We start from the raw sequence: 19,768 nt of genomic DNA, 5'->3' as shown, positions 1-19,768 counted from the left end.
TGAAGGGGCTGAGGAAAATGCATTAGCAAGAGAGATGACAGAGAAAAAAGCGAGTGCTGAGAATTTGGCTGCTGGGAAACGGGCATTTCAGCAATGGTTATCAGATTAATTCAAATATTTTTAATGGACTCTCTCTTTTGAGAACTGCTTATTTTCCTCTGAAAATGAGGTAGCTGAATGAACAGAGGCATCTCAAAAAAGATACAGTGGAATTAGAAAAGGTGCAGAGAAAGGTGACAAAAACAATAACGTTGATGGGACGACTTCCCTATGAGGAAATGCTAAAACGGCCAGGGCTCTTCAGCTTGGAGAAAAGGCGGCTGAGGGGAGATATGATAGAGGTCTATAAAACTCTCTTGGCTCTAACCCTCGACTTCTCTTCACCACATTGAACTCTCTCCTCAAGGTGCCCCCTCCCCCAACTCCCCCTTCATTATCTCCTCAGACCCTTGCTGAATTCTTTCACAACAAGGTTCAAAAGATAAACCTTGAATTCTCTACCTCCCCACCTCTCCCTCCACTAGTCCGTTCCCCTCTCTCTCCTTCCCCTCATTCTTTTTCCTCCTTTCCTGAAGTTACTATTGAGGAAACTACACTTCTCCTTTCTTCCTCAAAATGTACCACCTGTTCCTCTGATCCCATTCCCACCCACCTTCTTAATGCCATCTCTCCTGCTCTTATTCCTTTTATCTGTCACATTCTCAACCTCTCACTTTCCACTGCGACTGTCCCTGCTGCCTTTAAACATGCTGTGGTCACACCTTTCCTTAAGAAGCCTTCACTCGACCCTACTTGTCCCTCTAATTACCGACCCATCTCCCTCCTCCCTTTTCTCTCCAAATTACTTGAGCGTGCTGTTCACCGCTGCTGCCTTGTTTTTCTCTCCTCACATGCTATTCTTGACCCACTACAATCTGGTTTTCGCCCTCTCCACTCAACCGAAACTGCTCTTACTAAAGTCTCCAATGACCTATTACTGGCTAAATCCAGAGGTCTCTATTCCATCCTCATTCTTCTTGATCTTTCCGCTGCTTTTGACACTGTCGATCACAGCATACTCCTCGATATCCTGTCTTCACTTGGATTCCAGGGCTCTGTCCTTTCCTGGTTCTCTTCCTACCTCTCCCTCCGCACCTTTAGTGTTCACTCTGGTGGATCCTCTTCTACTTCTATCCCTCTGCCTGTCGGCGTACCTCAGGGTTCTGTTCTTGGTCCCCTCCTCTTTTCTATCTACACTTCTTCCCTTGGTTCATTAATCTCATCCCATGGCTTTTCCTACCATCTCTATGCTGATGACTCCCAAATCTACCTTTCTACCCCTGATATCTCACCTTGCATCCAAACCAAAGTTTCAGCGTGCTTGTCTGACATTGCTGTCTGGATGTCTCAACGCCACCTGAAATTAAATATGACCAAAACCGAGCTTCTCATTTTCCCCCCCAAACCCACCTCCCCGCTCCCCCCGTTTTCTATTTCTGTTGATGGCTCTCTCATTCTCCCTGTCTCCTCAGCTCGAAACCTTGGGGTCATCTTTGACTCTTCTCTCTCCTTCTCTGCTCATATCCAGCAGATCGCCAAGACCTGTCGTTTCTTTCTTTACAACATCCGTAAAATCCGCCCCTTTCTTTCCGAGCACTCTACCAAAACCCTCATCCACACACTTGTCACCTCTCGTTTAGACTACTGCAATCTGCTTCTTGCTGACCTCCCACTTAGTCACCTCTCCCCTCTCCAGTCGGTTCAAAACTCTGCTGCCCGTCTCATCTTCCGCCAGGGTCGCATTACTCATACTACCCCTCTCCTCAAGACCCTTCACTGGCTCCCTATCCGTTTTCACATCCTGTTCAAACTTCTTCTACTAACCTATAAATGTACTCACTCTGCTGCTCCCCAGTATCTCTCCACACTCGTCCTTCCCTACACCCCTTCCCGTGCACTCCGCTCCATGGATAAATCCTTCTTATCTGTTCCCTTCTCCACTACTGCCAACTCCAGACTTCGCGCCTTCTGTCTCGCTGCACCCTACGCCTGGAATAAACTTCCTGAGTCCCTACGTCTTGCCCCTTCCTTGGCCACCTTTAAATCTAGACTGAAAGCCCACCTCTTTAACATTGCTTTTGACTCGTAACCACTTGTAACCACCTGCCTCCACCTACCCTCCTCCTTCCTGTACACAATAATTGATTTGATTTGCTTACTTTATTTTTTGTCTATTAGATTGTAAGCTCTTTGAGCAGGGACTGTATTTCTTCTATGTTTGTGCAGCGCTGCGTATGCCTTGTAGCGCTATAGAAATGCTAAATAGTAGTAGTAGTAGTAGTATAAAATAATGAGTGGAGTTGAACGGATAGATGTGAAGCGTCTGTTTACGCTTTCCAAAAATACTAGGACTAGGGGCATGTGATGAAGCTACAAAGTAGTAAATTTAAAACGAATCGGAGAAAAGTTTTCTTCACTCAACATGTAATTAAACTCTGGAATTCGTTGCCAGAGAACGTGGTAAAGGCAGTTAGCTTAGCAGGGTTTAAAAAAACGGTTTGGCCGGCTTCCTAAAGGAAAAGTCCATGGACCATTATTAAAATGGACTTGGGGAAAATCCACTGCTTATTTCTGGGATAAGCAGCATGAAATGTTTTGTACTTTTATGGGATCTTGCCAGGTATTTGTGACCTGGATTGGCCACTGTTGGGCTTGATGGGCCTTTGCTCTGTCCCAGTGTGGCAATACTTATGTACATTTGGAACTTTGTCTGTTTATTATAGTATTGTTTTAATTGTTTTAAGTGATGTTAATGTATGTTTGTATTGTTCCCTGCCTAGAATTTTAAATGCATGGTACACATTTTTTTTTTTTGAACAAATAAATGTCTATCTTCTTGTATTTTTCATTTACATTGTGGAAGGAAGAGACATTTTCTGAAGTGACTGCTTGGATCTAGCAGTTTACGTTTTGGTGCAATAATGTGGATATTGGTTTGGAATAATATTCTTTCCACCCGTCCTCTTTTGCTGCCAGATATGGCAATAAAGAGATTTTGGATAAAATATAGTCCCTCCCAGAAGTCAATAATCAGCAGTACAGCTACCATTCAACTTCAAACATTTAAACTGGCCTTTTAAAGTTATACAAGTTTTCAACAGCAGCTATAAGAGCAATTTTATAACATTTATACATGTTACATATATTTACACATGTTACATATGTGAAATGTTTAGCATGCTACCACTCATGCATATATGTGCTAGCAGGCCACCTAGGCGTGTGCTTTGCAAGAGAGATAATGTCACTGAAAGTCATCGTCTGGCCCCGGTTAGCGGCCCTTATCCAGGTAGGTGCCACTCCTACCCTAATAAATGCAGATGAGTATCGCCCTCTTTATCTGCGTAGTCTATGTAAGATTGGTCATATTAGCCCTCTCCTCAAGTCACTTCACTGGCTTCCTATCCGTTTCCGCATACAGTTCAAACTCCTCTTATTGACCTGTAAGTGCATTCACTCTGCAGCTCCTCAGTACCTCTCAACTCTCATCTCTCCCTACATTCCTCCCCGGGAACTCCGTTCACTGGGTAAATCTCTCTTATCTGCACCCTTCTCCTCCAGCGCTAACTCCAGACTCCGTTCCTTTTATCTTGCTGCACCATATGCCTGGAATAGACTTCCTGAGCCGGTACGTCAAGCTCCATCTCTGGCCGTCTTGAAATCTAAGCTAAAAGCCCACCTTTCTGATGCTGCTTTTAACTCCTAACCCTTGTTCACTTTGTTCAGAACCCTTATTTTATCATCCTCACTTTAACATTCCCTTATCTCTTGTTTGTCCTGTTTGTCTGTCCTAATTAGATTGTAAGCTCTGTGGAGCAGGGACTGTCTATTCATGTTCAAGTGTACAGCGCTGCGTACGTCTAGTAGCGCTTTAGAAATGATAAGTAGTAGTAGTAAGTAGTATTGTAAACTGCTCAACTGTGACTTTCTAAGCTGCTTAGACTGTATGGTAAACCGCCTTGCCGTGATGACAAAGAGTGGCATAGCATATACTGAAACAAACCCTCTCTGGGCTGCTTCCACTTGGCAGGAATTAGTGATCTCCATCCATCTGCAGAGCCCTGCTTTCTATTGCTTGGAAGGTCTTCACTTCTCCCCTTTTCTCACCTTGATTCTTTCATTAGCGTTCTGCCTCCCTTTCTTTCATGGTTGTATTTTCTGTTTACATTTTAATGATTCAAACTGTGCCGAGTTAGGGCCTGGACATGAGGAAGGAAACATATGAGAACATAGGAGCCAACTTTTCAAAATGATTGGGGGTGCTGATTTTTTTTTTTTTTATTATAGGTGGTGCATTCCCCCCTCCCCCTCATCCCCCTCCCTCTCACCTGCCCCCCTCCCTCTCCCCCTCCCCCTCGTACCCATCCCTCTCCCCTGTCCCCTCACTTCTCCCTCCCTCCCTGACCCCCTCCCTTGTCCCCCGTCCCCTCTCTCTCCCCCTCTCCTGTCCCCCCTCCCTCTTCCCCCCTCCACCTCCCTCCGAGTTACAGGCCCCCCTCCCTCCCAGTTCCAGTCCCTCCCAGTTCTAGGCCCCCTCCCTTCGAGTTCTAGGCCCCCCTCCCTCCCCTCTCTCTCTCTCTCTCTCTCTCTCCTTTCCCTCCTCCCTCCTTCCGAGTTCCAGGGTCCCCCCTCCCTCCCTCTGAGTTCCAGGCCCCCTCCCTCTGAATTTTAAAAGTCATCTATCTTACCTCGTCGGGGTTAGGGCGGCAGCAGCGGTAAAAAGCATGCAGGCTCAGTTCGGTGCTTAGTTCAGTTTTACCTTCTCTCTCTCTCAGCTCTGGTCTCGCCCTCATTTCCTGTTTCTGCAAGGGTGGGACCAGAGCTGAGAGAGAGAGAAGGGAAAATGAATTAAGCACCGAGCTGAGCCTGCATGCTTTTTACCTGATGCTGCCGCCCTAACCCCGACGAGGTAAAATAGATTACTTTTAAAATTCGGAGGGAGGGGGCCTGGAACTCAAAGGGAGGAGGGAGGGAGGGAGGGAACGAACTTCCAGCGGGTGAACGAACTTCTGGTGGGTGAAATATTGGGGGTGCTAGAGCACCCACAGCACCCATGGAGTCGGCGCCTATGCATGAGAAGGAAGCTCATGAGGAGATATGAACATGAGCCATAGACAGGGAAGTGGGATTCAGTGTCTGGCTCACCACTGCTTTGTGTCTGTGCCATCTCAGAGGACTTGTCTGCTGCAGCCCTGACTGCAGTCCAAGGGCTTACCATCCCTGAATCCCTGACAGAATTCTTTCCTCTTACTCTCTCACGGAGACACAGACCTTCAACTATAAACACACATGGCCTGAATGTCAGAAGCAAATACACACAGCATTCAGGTGAAACCATTTTCTAATGCACATTACTTAGCAAGGTTCATGTTCAGTGATAACAACTTTGGTTAAAGTTTGGTTTAAGTCTACTTATTTGTGTAACTCAGACCACACTGAGGCGTATTTTCAAAGCACTTAGGCTTGCAAACCTGCTCATTTTCGAAAGAGAACAGCGCCCATCTTCCGACACAAATTGGGAGATGGCCGCTCTTCTGTTAGGTGCGGCCAAATCGGCATAATGGAAAGCCGATTTTGGGCGCTCTCAACTGCAGTCCGACGCAGGAGTGGCCAAAGTTTAAGGGGGCGTGTCGGAGGCATAGCGAAGGCGGGACTGGGCCGTAGGTAAAAGATGGCTGCCCTGGGCTGATAATGGAAAAAAGAAGGCCGGCCCTGACGAGCATTTGGCCAATTTTACTTGGTCCATTTATTTTCAGGACCAAGCCTCAAAAAGGTGCCCAAACTGACCAGATAACTACCGGAGGGAATCGGGGATCACCTCCCCGTACTTCCCCAGTGGTCACCAACCCCCTCCCACCCTAAAAAAAAAAATTAGAAACATTTTTTGCCAGCTTCTATGCCAGCCTCAAATGTCATACCCAGCTCCATGACAGCAGTATGCAGGTCCCTGGAGCAGTTTTAGTGGGTGCAGTGCACTTCAGGCAGGCGGACCCAGGCTCACCCCCCCCCCCCCACCTGTTACACTTGTGGTGGTAAATGTGAGCCCTTCAAAACCCACTCGAAACCCACTGTACCCACATGTAGGTGCCCCCCTTCACCCCTTAGGGCTATGGTAGTGGTGTACAGTTGTGGGGAGTGGGTTTTAGGGGGGGTTGGGGGCTCAGCACTCAAAGTAAGGGAGCTATGCACCTCGGAGCTTTTTATGAAGTCCACCACAGTGCCCCCTAGGGTGCCCGGTTGGTGTCCCGGCATTTGAGGGGGGCCAGTGCACTACAAATACTGGCCCCTACCACGACCAAATGCCTTGGATTTGGCCGTTTTTTAGATGGCCGCTCTCGGTTTCCATTATCGGCGAAAACCAAGTTTGCCCATCTCTAATGTCGACCTAAATGCTAGGATTTGGCCGGCCCGGACCGTGTTATCAAAACGAAAGATGGACGCCCATCTTGTTTTGATAATACGGTCAGCGCCGCCCCTTCCCTAGTTCATCCCCGGAGATGGGCGCCCTTAGAGATGGGCGCCCCGTTCGATTATGCCCCTTAAAGTTACATAGCGGGGCATTTTCAGTATAACGTCTAAATCCAAATTTGGACGTTTTGCTGAAAGCATCCAAAAATCAAGATAGCAGTGCCAGAAATGGAATTCAGTGCTGATGTGTCAGAGAAACTGAAGCAAATCTCTGTAAACCTGGAAGATGTAATGGAGCAATTTGACAAACTGAAGAGTAGCAAATATCCTGGACCGGATGGTATTCATCCCAGAGTACTGATAGAACTGAAAAATGAGCTTGCGGAGCTATTGTTAGAAATAAGTAATTTATCTTTAAAATCGAGCGTGGTACCGGAAGACTGGACTGTGGCCAATGTAACACCGCTTTTTAAAAAAGGTTCCAGAGGAGATCCGGGAAATTATAGACCAGTGAGTCTGACGTCGGTGCCGGGCAAAATGGTAGAGACTATTATTAAGAACAAAATTACAGAGCATATTCAAAAGCATGGATTAATGAGACAAAGTCAACATGGATTTAGTGAAGGGAAATCTTGCCTCACTAATCTATTACATTTCTTTGAAGGGGTGAACAAACGTGGATAAAGGTGAGCTGGTTGATATTGTGTATCTGGATTTTCAGAAGGCGTTTGACAAAGTACCTCATGAAATACTCCAGAGGAAATTGGACAGTCATGGGATAGGAGGAAGTGTTCTATTGTGGATTAAAAATTGGTTAAAAGATAGAAAACAGAGAGTAGGGTTAAATGGTCAGTATTCTCAATGGAGAAGGGTAGATAGTGGAGTTCCCCAGGGGTCTGTGCTGGGAATGCTGCTTTTGAACATATTCATAAATGATCTAGAGATGCGAATAACTACTGAGGATATTTGTTGATGACATAAAGTTATTCAAAGACACAAGTGCACACTGAACAGAAGGTTTCAACGTATCATCAACGATGACACCTATGTTCTTTTCCTGGGTGGTGACTCCTATGTGGAACCTTGCATCATGCAGCTATGGTTTGGTTTCCTCTTTCCCACATGCATCACTTTGCACTTGCTTACATTAGACATCAACTGCCATTGGGATGCCCAGTCTCCGAGTCTCATAAGGTCCTCTTGCAACGTGTCATGGTTGATACATTGAAGCCCTCGGTTCAGTGTGCAGCGGTGTCTAAGAAAGCCAGTTGAAGGTTAGGAATTATTAGGAAAGGAATGGAAAACAAAAGAATGTTACAATTTCTTTATAATGGTCTATGGTGTGGCCACACCTCGAATACTGCGTGTAATTCTGGTCACCGCATCTCTAAAAAGATATAGCAGAATTAGAAAAGGTACAGAGAAGGCCAATGAAAATGTTAAAGGGGGTGAGACGACTTCCCTAGTAGGAAAGGCTAAAGTGGCTAGGGCTCTTCAAAGAACAGACAGCTGAAAGGAGACATGATGGAGGTCTATAAAATACAGAGTGAAGTTGAATGGGTGGATGTGAATTGCTTGTTTACTCTTTCTAGAAATACTAGGACTAGGGGGCATGCAATGAAGCTACTAAGTAGTAAATTGAAACAAACCAGAGAAAATATTTCTTCACTTAACATGTAATTCAATTCTGGAATTTGTTGGCAGAAATTATGGTAAAAGCAGTTAGCTTAACAGGGTTTAAAAAGGTTTGGATAACTTCCTAAAAGAGAAGTCCGTAAGCCATTATTAAGATGGACTTAGGAAAGTCCACGGATGAGCAACATAAAATCTGTTTTACTGTTTTGGGATCTTGCCAAATGCTTGTGTCCTGGAGTGGCCACTGTTGAAAATAGGATTCTGGGCTTGATGGACCTTCAGTTTGTTCTGGTATGGCAACACTTATGTTCATATATATTCACCAGAAGAAAGCAAAAAGTGGGAGAGCGACCAAGGATGCCAGAACCTGGAGGATGTTCGTTAATAAAATTCTTTATTAATGAACATCCTCCAGGTTCTGGCATCCTTGGTTGCTCTCCCACAATTTGCTTTCTTCTGTTTTTACCGTGGGGTGTTTGAGTTCTCCGCTTGTCAGCGGATCTCCTCCCATATATATTCACCATTCATTTTTTCTCCACTTTTAACTTCTCTATCTTTGCTGTCTGTAATTGCTTTTTCTCATTCATGTCCAGTCACCAGACACAGAGGCCCCCAGTGAACCACTCCCTGTATTGTTATATTATATGATCTAGATCTTACACTTTTCTTCCCGCCCACTTCTGGAGTTTTTTCGGTCTTTCTCTCTCATGCTAGTGACGCATGTGCTACCAATTCTCTTCACAGAGAGACACCTACAATCCCCCCTTCTACTGCCAAAGTTAACTTCCTCTTTACTCCTTTCACAAAGGGAAACCTACAAGACCTGCTGCACCCCCCCCCCCCCCCTCATGCACCATCCCCTTTCCAGATATGGTGAGGGTGACTAGTAACCCAGACAAAAAGGACAGGAAGCCAGTTCAAATGACCTACTCTAGTTTCTCATCAGTTCTGCTTTCTCTCCATCCATTAGAGATCCCAACCTCATAGTCACCTTGGTCTACAAAGTCCTTTTTATTGGAAGGAACCAGACGTGGAACTTTCTTGCAAGTAAAAGCAAGACTACAGTCAAATTTAGACCTTGCCGGACCAAAACTCAGTTCCGATGTAAGCTGTAAGTATGAGACACAAACTAAAGTACAATAAAAGGTATATTTACTTCTTATCAGTTCTACATTATTTACCCACACAAACATTGTGTACTACGATTCTCTCCGATTTTGTTGTTACTTTCAAGAGTTGAAAGCTTCAGTGAAGTTGGACTTGACCTCAGCGGGGCATCATGTCAGTCCTCAACCACTCCCACTACCAACCTTCATTCTTCATCCTGAAAGGTATCCCTGGATTGGAAGACGGCCACATCTGGATTTCCATCCCTTGCTGTGCTTTCTACGTTTGTACGATTGTAGCAAATTCTTTAATTCTCTTCATTATCAAGACAGAAGCCGGCCTCCACCAGCCTATGTACATTCTCCTTTCCATGTTGTCCGGGTCCGATATAGCTTTACCGACTTGTGTAATACCCAAAATGTTGGCTGCTTTCTGGTTTAATTCCAGGGAAATTTATTTTGAGGCCTGTCTGATCCAGATGTATTTTACTCATTCTTTTGTTGTGGTTGAATCTGGCGTTCTAACGGTGATGGCTTTTGATCGCTATGTTGCAATATGCAATCCTCTACGATACACCTGTATCCTAACCTCTCAACTCCTTGCCAAAATTGGACTGGTAGTTCTACTGAGAAGTGCATTATTATTTGCACCTCTTCCATTTCTTCTTAAAAGACTGACATTCTGTCCGAACAATGTCATTGCTCATACGTACTGTGAGCATATGTCAATTGCAAAGTTGGCCTGTGCGGATATAAGAATTAATAGTGTCTACGGGATGACGGCTGCTCTTACTATAATAGCATTAGATTTTCCATGTATTGTTTTGTCTTACGCTCTGATTCTTAAGGCTGTTATTGGTCTGTCAACCAAGGAGGCACGAGTGAAGGCTTTCAACACCTGCACAGCCCACGTCTGTGTAATTGTCATGTTTTATGCACCGATTGTATCCACTGTCCTTCTACAGAGGATTGCTCATAAAACCTCCCCCACAGTTCACATCATTGTGGCCAATCTCTACATCATTGTCCCACCTGCCATAAACCCTGTACTGTACAGTGTCAACACAAAGGAGATTCGGCAAAGGGTATTGAAGATATTCTATCACAGGAGGGCCATTTGAATGTAAGACACCTCATGAAAGCAGGGGCATAGCTAGGTGGGGCCATGGGGGCTTGGGCCCCAGCAGATTTAGTCCTGGCCCCCTCTATTTTTGACCCCCCCCCCCTGCCGACCCTGCCCGCCACTTTCGATCCGCTGCCGCCGCAAGGTACCTTTGCTGGCTGTGGTCCCCAACCCCCGCCAACTTTAGTCTTCTTCAGCGCCGGTCTCCGGCACGTTCGCTGATCTGTGCTGTGAGTCCTGACGTCCTGCACGAACCGGAGACCGGTGCTGAAGAAGACTAAAGCTGGCGGAGGTTGGGGACCCCCGCCAGCAAAGGTACCTTGCGGCAGCGGGGGCGGGGTCAGCGGCGGGGGGGTCGGCGGCTGGGGGAGGTGGGCTAAAATGTGCCCCCCTACCTTGGGCTCTGGACCCCCCTCCCACTGAGGTCTGGCTATGCCTCTGCATTAAAGGGTTCCGTAAATCAGTGGCATAGCCACTGGTGGGCCTGGGTGGGCAGCAGGATCCCACCCAGTGGCGATGCACATCATTGGTGTAGCTGGTGGGGATCCCCGGGCTCCACCAGCTGAAGAGTCCTTTCTGCCTGGAGTTCCCTAAACAATCTGAACCCCACAGCAGTCAGCAGCACGCTTCCACCCACTGATGCTGGAACTGCCACCCCTCCCCTCCTCCACACACACGCCTCTTGCACATGCTCAGTTCAATTGGTACCACCGTGCATGAGTGCACAGGAATGCTGAGGTGAGCATGCGCGGGGGGGAGGGGAGGGGTTGTGTCAGTGTTGGAGGCTAGATATGCACTGGTGACTGGCACGGGGATGAGACTTCTTGGAGCTTGGGGGACTCCAGAAAATTCTTCAGCTGGCAGAGCCCGGATATCCCCGCCAGCCAAGGTTGGACAGAGATGAAATGTGTGGGTCATGCCTACCCGTCCACCTCCAGGCCAACCCAAAAGTGAGGTCTGGCTACACTACTGCCGTAAATGTTCATATATGCAGCAGAACAGGGTGGACCACATGGCCCATGCCCCAGGGACCCAAAAAACAACAAGGCAAACGATCTGCAAAATCCAATATGGGAAAGAAAGCCAGCAGATCAATGTCACAACAAAAAGATTTGTTCATGCACGGTATCTTCAATAAAATCTTTTTGTTGTGATATTGATCTGCTGGCTTTCTTTCCCATGCCCCAGGGAACCAGGGGCGGACATTAGGGGCCAGATTTAGTCAACGGCGCCCAAATTTAAGCTATTAATCTGTAAGTGGAGCTCTGCATGGAGTGACCTTTATAGAATACTAGCTTAGGGCCCCTTTTACAAAGGCGTGCTAGATTTTTTAGCACGCACTAAAAATAAACGTGTGCTAAATGTTAGAGACGTCCGTATATTCCTATGGACATCTCAAGCATTTAGCACGTGCTAAAAGTACTACTGCGCTTTGTAAAAGGCCCCCTCAGAGCCACTTGGCACCTAACTTTGGGCGGGAAAATATTCATGCCCAACTGATGGCCGTTAGGAACGCAAATGCAAGTAACACGGTGCCTAATTTCTGGAAATGCCCCTGACCTAACCATGCCCCTCCCATGGCCACGCCCCCTTTCCAGTTGCACGCTATAAAATTTAGGCTCGCATGTTAAAGGATTTAAGGATCGTACGCGGCTCGATTCCTCGATATTTGATTTCTCTCGTACGCTATTCAAACGTGGGACAATATTATAATACTCAAAGCTCGTTCTCATTTTCCTTTTCCTGGCCCTCGGGGGATTATCTCGAGGAAAATTGTTTACTTGTTTATTCGCATATCAGGCTGCCAGTTGATAGAATTCTCTGCTATTTAAATGAAGACCTATTTCTAGTTACGATACTTTGAAGAAGGGATTGAAGACGTTGTTTTCTAAACATGTAATTAGGAAGTAATATACTGCAGTTATGTCAGTAAACGTGTTGGTGTGAAGTATATTGGTGACTATGATATTAATACTTATGGCAACCTTGATTTGTTACAACCTAGACTTACTCTTATCCAATATGTTAGCTGTAATCCGCTATGAACTATGTCAATTGTATTAGCGGGCTATAAATGAACTAACTGTAATTGATCTGTACATAACTCCTACCAATTAAGTGCTTGTTAACACTAATTATTAGTGTTTAATTGGCTAATTCATTTATATACGGATCTGGGACCTGCTCCTTTGGCAACTCACACCCAAATCATCAACATTGGTCTGGTCCTCAATATGGTTGTTAGAGCAGTGGTTTAAGAATTAGATACATCATTATTTTTATTTTTTATTACATTTGTACCCCGCGCTTTCCCACTCATGGTAGGCTCAATGCAGCTTACATGGGGCAATGGAGGGTTAAGTGACTTGCCCAGAGTCACAAGGAGCTGCCTGTGCCTGAAGTGGGAATCGAATTCAGTTCCTCAGTTCCCCAGGACCAAAGTCCACCACCCTAACCACTATGCCACTCCTCCACTGTTGCTACTATTTGAGATTCTACATGGAATGTTGCTATTCCACTAGCAACATTCCATGTAGAAGTCGGCCCTTGCAGATCACCAATGTGGCCGCGCAGGCTTCTACATGGAATGTTGATAGAATGTTGCTAGTGGAATAGCAACATTCCATGTAGAATCTCCAATAGTAGCAACATTCCATGTAGAATCTCCAATAGTATCTATTTTATTTTTGTTACATTTGTACCCTGCGCTTTCCCACTCATGGCAGGCTCAATGCGGCTTACATGGGGCAATGGAGGGTTAAGTGACTTGCCCAGAGTCACAAGGAGCTGCCTGTGCCTGCAATGGTAATTGAACCCAGTTCCCCAGGACCAAAGTCCACCACTCTAAATACTAGGCCACTCCTCCACTCCACTCCTCAAATTCCACTTATGTTAATGACTCTTTTTGTGGCCTTGGACAAGCCACTTAACCCTTGTGGCAAAGCTTAAGGAGAGAAAACAAAAAGCGGGGAGGAGAATCCTCACGCAAAACAATAACAATAAAAGCAAAAAAGTGAGGACAAATGTGGAGGAAATCCAAGAAACTTTATTAGTAATCAACTGACGACCCGACACGGCCGTGTTTCGGCATCAAAGCCTGCATCAGGGGTCAAACAAATCCTTTTAAACGCAGAGAGTGTGAGCAAAGCTATTAAGCGCCTCGACGGCAATACACAGAAATGACGTCAATAGTGGAGAGAACAGAGGGACAGGTTTAATGGGACACAGTCAACATGGATTTAGCCACTGAAAGTCTTGCCTCACCAATCTGCTAGATTTTTTTTGAATGAGAAATTGTCACATAAAGCAGATTGGTTTTTCCTTTCGCAAACTGAAACTTAATCCACATAAGGCAAAAGCAATGCAATTCCCACATAAAGATGCTTGGAGAAAAGGCGGCTGAGGGGAGATATGATAGAGGTCTATAAAATAATGAGTGGAGTTGAACGGGTAGATGTGAAGCGTCTGTTCATGCTTTCCAAAAATACTAGGACTAGGGGGCATGCGATGAAACTACAATGTAGTAAATTTAAAATGAATCGGAGAAAATTTTTCTTTACTCAACATGTAATTAAGCTCTGGGATTCGTTGCCAGAGAATGTGGTAAAGGCGGTTAGCTTAGCAGAGTTTTAAAAAGGTTTGGACGGCTTCCTAAAGGAAAAGTCCATAGACCATTATTAAATGGACTTGGGGAAAATCCACTATTTCTGGGATAAGCAGTATAAAATGTTTTGTACATTTTTGGGATCTTGCCGGGTATTTGTGACCTGGATTGGCCACTGTTGGAAACAGGATGCTGGGCTCGATGGACCTTTGGCCTTTCCCAGTATGGCAATTCTTATGTACTTATGTAAGTCCACACGCTCACTGCTACAATGCAGATCAATAGATCTCAGATACCATTCAATTTTCATTTTTACTTTCAAGGTACAGAGGGAGATCCTAAGCTCTGATATTTCACTCATACATTTCGTACTTCAAACTAATTTGCTTTCTGTGCCATTTATTCCAACTTGTGAATAATGATGTGGATGAAGTTGGGCCAGCTGATGTGGTGTGTCTGGATTTTCAGAAAACTTTCGATAAAGTTCCCGAGAAAATTGAACAGCTATGGGATAGGAGCACAGTTCCCTCTAAGCTGAGTAGGAGGTCCTCCAACTTCATTGCTGCCACTGAGGGGCGCTGTTTCAATATTATGTTTTCAATCACTAGGGACAGGCAGGTTCACCAAAGTCCTGCAGAGCTTGCCTATCCCTCACTATTGAAAATGTGATAGTGAAACAGTGCCCCCCACTGGCAGGACTGTAGGTGCAGGACTCCCACTCAGCCTAGAGGGGAAACTGAATAGGAGGCGATGTCCTATTGCAGATTGGGAAGTTCATTGTACTCTGGGAACAAATTTTACCAGGGATCTGTTCTATCTTGGTTTTCTTCTTATGTCTCCCATCAGACTTTTAGCATATGCTCTAGTGGATCCTCCTCCAGTGATTTACATTTGCATTTCAGACTGCCCAAAACACAGCAGCAAGTCTAATCTTTGGTAAATCCAAATTTGAAAGTTCCAAGCCCCTTCGAGAGAAGTTGCACTGGCTCCCAATAAAGGAACAAATCAACTTCAAGATCTGCACCCTGGTCCACAAAATCCTTCATGGCGAAGCCCCAGGTTACATGAATAAACTAATCAATCTTCCAGCCAGGAATACATCAAGCACGTGCCATTCATTCTTAAATCTCCATTACCCTACCTGTAACGACCTCAAATATAAATCCACTTACGCTTCCTCCTTTTCCTTCATCAGCACCCAATTATGGAATGCGTTGCCAAAAGCTGTCAAAACTAACCAAAACCATCTCAACTTTAGGAAATTACTCAAGACCAACCTGCTCCAGAAGGCCTACCCCCATGATCCAATATAAAACCTAAAGTCCTGCAAAACAGCATATAAATGGACCATTCTCTTACCTTTACCCACTTTCCCTTTACACCCTATTCTTTCAGAAGGAATGGATCCTAAGGAGCTTAGCCAAGATTGGGTGGCAGAGCCGGTGGTGGGAGACAGGACTGGTGGTTGGGAGGCGGGGATAGTGCTGGGCAGACTTATACGGTCTGTGCCAAGGCTGGTGGTTGGGAGGCGGGGATAGTGCTGGGCAGACTTATACGGTCTGTGCCAGATCCGGTGGTTGGGAGGTGGGGCTGGTGGTTGGGAGGCGGGGATGGTGCTGGGCAGACTTACACGGTCTGTGCCCTGAAGAGCACAGGTACAAATCAAAGTAGGGTATACACAAAAAGTAGCACATATGAGTTTATCTTGTTGGGCAGACTGGATGGACCGTGCAGGTCTTTTTCTGCCGTCATCTACTATGTTACGTTACTATGTTTCTATCCTTGCTGACTTCTACAATCTATTGTATTTCTATAACTACCGGATTGGCGATGGCCTTTTCGGTCTATTGTAAGCCACATTGAACCTGCAAACATGTGGGAACATTGTGGGGTATAAATGTGGTAAATAAATAAATAAATTTCTATAAGGCACTTATACCCCGCAAGATCCCAATAGAGCTCCCTTCAGTTTACAATAAATCACAAATAAGGTATTCCCTGCAAGCTACACTATATACCATAACTCATTAAGGGGTCCTTTTACCAAGCTGTGGGGTCCTTTTACCAAGCTGTGGGGAAAAGGGCCCTGCGCTGGCAGTTGGGGGTCATTTTTCCCGCACGCCAGGGCCCTTTTTACTGCAGCGGGTAAAAAGCCCCCAGACAAACAAGGCCATGCGGTATGAGCCAGGATCTTGACATCTTCTCTAACTCAAGCTTTTTTTTTACTACAATCTGACAGATTTGTTTGACCCCTGAGGTAGGCCTTTCTGCCGAAACACGGCCGTGTCGGATCATTTTTATGACTCTTATAATAAAGACTTCTATATTTTGCTATCCTCTTTGGATCTGCTTCACTCTTTTGCTTTGTATGAGAACTCTTACCATGTGGCCATGCAATTATATGATATGTTGGTTTACAGGTTGAATACGACCCGATATGAGTCTACACCACAACGTTTTCATGGTGAGAAACATGGATTTAGGTATTAATTGTCAACTGAATTTTAATGACAGATATAAATACACAGAAAGATAGGTAGATAGAAAGAAATATCTATCTGTGTGTGTGTATATATATATATATATATATATATATATATATATATATATATATATAAAAGCAACACCAACGTTCTATGAAGCCTCCAGCCGGAAGTGTGAAGGGGGCGAGATATCTGGTTTCCCTATGAGTGTCTGCCCCGCCCTCTCTGTAACACAGTCAGTGAAGGAAAACAGCAGAGCACGAAATCAAATCGCTGGCTCTGTAACAGTGAAGGACTCAGAGGGGGGAGGGGAGAGAGGCCAGAGGGCAGGGACACACACACTCCCACATGCACACAGAAGAAAACATTGCTAGCCCCCGTTTCATTTGCATCAGAAACGGGGCTTTTTTACTAGTATATATATATATATATATATATACACACACAGTGCAATCCGCTTAAGTTCAAGGGTCTGGGACCAAAGAAATACATGCAGTTAACCGGAGCATGCACTTAACCATTGTGACCCAAAGAAGCTTGACATCTGATAAACATATGTACAGTACTGTTTATTATATGTACAGTATACAGTCTCCGTTAACTGACGTTATACAGTTTCCATTAACTGTTAGGCTTACTTGAAGTAATCAGTCATAGTCCTCTGTACGCTCTTGTGTCTGTGAGTTCCATTGACTACGTCTGCCAGACGGTAAAAGCTGTCATAACACTGACATCCAGTGGCCTCCAGATAGGCCCGCACGGTGTTGAGACTCTCCTGCGCTCTTGCAAAAGTGACAGGTGGTTGTTGAATTTCGTCGGCATGTGCCTCGCTGCTTATTTCATCATCTGTTTCATCATCAGCCGTTGCCTGCGTGTAGGCACATATCTGGACATCAGTTCTGTTGTCAGCTGTTTGTAGATCGTAATCAACAGCTACGTAGTGATGAAACGCCTCTTCAGTAACACCGGCTGAGATGTCAATAGCCTGTTCATCTGACGCGTTTGCAACAGCTGCATCTGTTTCGTCCCTCTCCACATCCTTAACAAAGCTTGCTGTTCTCAATGGTTGCCTGTGTAACATGATTCCAGGCTTCTTTCTCCATAAGTGGATAAAGGTGAGCCGGTTGATATTGTGTATCTGGATTTTCAGAAGGCGGTTGACTAAGTACCTCATGAAAGACTCCAGAGGAAATTGGAGAGTCATTAGATAGGAGGTAGTGTTCTATTGTAGATTAAAAACTGGTTAAAAGATAGAAAACAGAGAGTAGGGTTAAATGGTCAGTATTCTCAATGGAGAAGGGTAGATAGTGGGGTTCCCCAGGGGTCTGTGCTGGGACCGCTGCTTTTTAACATATTTAGAAATGACCTAGATATGGGAGTAACTAGTGAGGTAATTAAATTTGCTGATGACACAAAGTTATTCAAAGTCGTTAAATCGCGGGAGGATTGTGAAAAATTACAAACGGACCTTACGAGACTGGGAGACTGGGCGTCTAAATGGCAGATGACGTTTAATGTGAGCAAGTGCAAAGTGATGCACGTGGGAAAGAGGAACCCGAATTATAGCTATGTCATGCAAGGTTCCACGTTAGGAGTCAAGGACCAAGAAAGGGATCTAGGTGTCTTCGTTGATGATACGTTGAAACCTTCTGCTCACTGTGCTGCTGCGGCTAAGAAAGCAAATAGAATGTTAGGTATTATTAGGAAAGGAATGGAAAACAAAAATGAGGATGTTATAATGCCTTTGTATCGCTCCATGGTGCGACTGCACCTTGAATATTGTGTTCAATTCTGGTCGCCGCATCTCAAAAAAGATATAGTGGAATTAGAAAAGGTGCAGAGAAGGGTGATGAAAATGATAAAGGGGATGGGACGACTTCCCTATGAGGAAAGGCTAAAGCGGCTAGGGCTCTTCAGCTTGGAGAAAAGGCGGCTGAGGGGAGATATGATAGAGGTCTATAAAATAATGAGTGGAGTTGAACGGGTAGATGTGAAGCGTCTATTCACACTTTCCAAAAATACTAGGACTAGGGGGCATGCGATGAAACTACAATGTAGTAAATTTAAAACGAATCTGGGAAAATTTGTCTTCACTCAATGTGTAATTAAACTCTGGAATTCGTTGCCAGAGAATGTGGTAAAGGCGGTTAGCTTAGCGGAGTTTTAAAAAGGTTTGGACGGCTTCCTAAAGGATAAGTCCATAGACCATTATTAAATGGACTTGGGGAAAATCCACTATGTTTGGAATAAGCAGTATAAACTGTTTTGTACTTTTTGGGATCTTGCCAGGTATTTATGATCTGGATTGGCCTCTGTTGGAAACAGGATGCTGGGCTTGATGGACCTTTGGTCTTTCCCAGTATGGCAATATTTATGTACTTATCCAACAGTGATAGATTACAAGCCAGTTCAACAGCACGTTTATCCTTGTCAGTCTGGTCATCCATAACGCTCATCAGACGATGTAGCACAAGAGCCCGATAATGTTGTTTGAAATTGGCTGTTATGCCCTGATCCATAGGTTGGATCACAGAGGTAGTGTTTGGTGGCAGGAAGACCACCTTGAGTTTAGACAGCCTGACATCATCACTGTGTGCAGCACAATTATCACAAAGCAACAAAATCTGACGCTTTTGTGCCCTCTCCACTCTCCATTCTCATCTCTCCCTACATTCCTCCCCGGGAACTCCGTTCACTGGGTAAATCTCTCTTATCTGCACTCTTCTCCTCCACTGCTAACTCCAGACTCTGTTCCTTTTATCTTGCTGCACCATATGCTTGGAATAGACTTCCTGAGCCGGTACGTCAAGCTCCATCTCTGACCGTCTTCAAATCTAAGCTAAAAGCCCACCTTTTTGATGCTGCTTTTAACTCTTAACCCTTATTCACTAGTTAAGAGCCCTTATTTTATCATCCTCACTTTAATATTCCCTTATCAATTGTTTGTCCTGTTTGTCTGTCCTAATCAGATTGTAAGCTCTGTTGAGCAGGGACTGTCTCTTCATGTTCAAGTGTACAGCGCTGTGTACATCTAGTAGTGCTTTAGAATAAGTAGTAGTAGTAGTAGTAATTCTAGTGTCTAACTTCTTTAGCCACTGCTTCCAAATTTCCCCAGTCATCCATGAATTTGCGTTTGCCTCGTATGACACAGTAAGTCGCTTAACATTCTTGAAGCAACGGGGCTGTTTGCTCTTTCCAATGGCAAGTGGTTCCAACTTCTCACTCCCATCTATATTGCAGCAAAGGAGGATCGTCAGTCGGTCCTTCGACGTTTTACTTCCTGTAGTTTCGGCTTGTTTGAATGCAAGTGTTTCATCAGGAATCACTCGCCAGTAGAGACCATTTTTGTCAGCATTGAAAATGTCACAAG

The 19,768-nt window shown here is 45.1% G+C and overlaps 2 protein-coding genes across 2 annotated transcripts in view; both read left to right on the top strand.

The window, feature by feature from the left end:
• LOC115468279 (E3 ubiquitin-protein ligase TRIM39-like) overlaps positions 1-19,768 on the top strand; it is a 1,086,936-nt gene that overhangs the window by 894,150 nt on the left and 173,018 nt on the right. The window lies entirely within an intron of this gene.
• LOC115468166 (olfactory receptor 52K2-like) lies at positions 9,362-10,309 on the top strand. Its single transcript, XM_030199710.1, has one exon. It carries the CDS (start codon positions 9,362-9,364, stop codon positions 10,307-10,309), a length of 948 nt encoding a protein of 315 aa, XP_030055570.1.

Source organism: Microcaecilia unicolor, chromosome 4, assembly GCF_901765095.1.
Source record: "Microcaecilia unicolor chromosome 4, aMicUni1.1, whole genome shotgun sequence".
NCBI lineage: Eukaryota > Metazoa > Chordata > Amphibia > Gymnophiona > Siphonopidae > Microcaecilia > Microcaecilia unicolor.
This window is presented reverse-complemented; position numbering and strand designations above follow the sequence as displayed.

What these genes read in the sequence shown, in the direction of transcription:
- LOC115468166 (XM_030199710.1), top strand. Translation starts at nt 9,362, where the DNA reads ATGTCAGTCCTCAACCACTCCCACTACCAACCTTCATTCTTCATCCTG.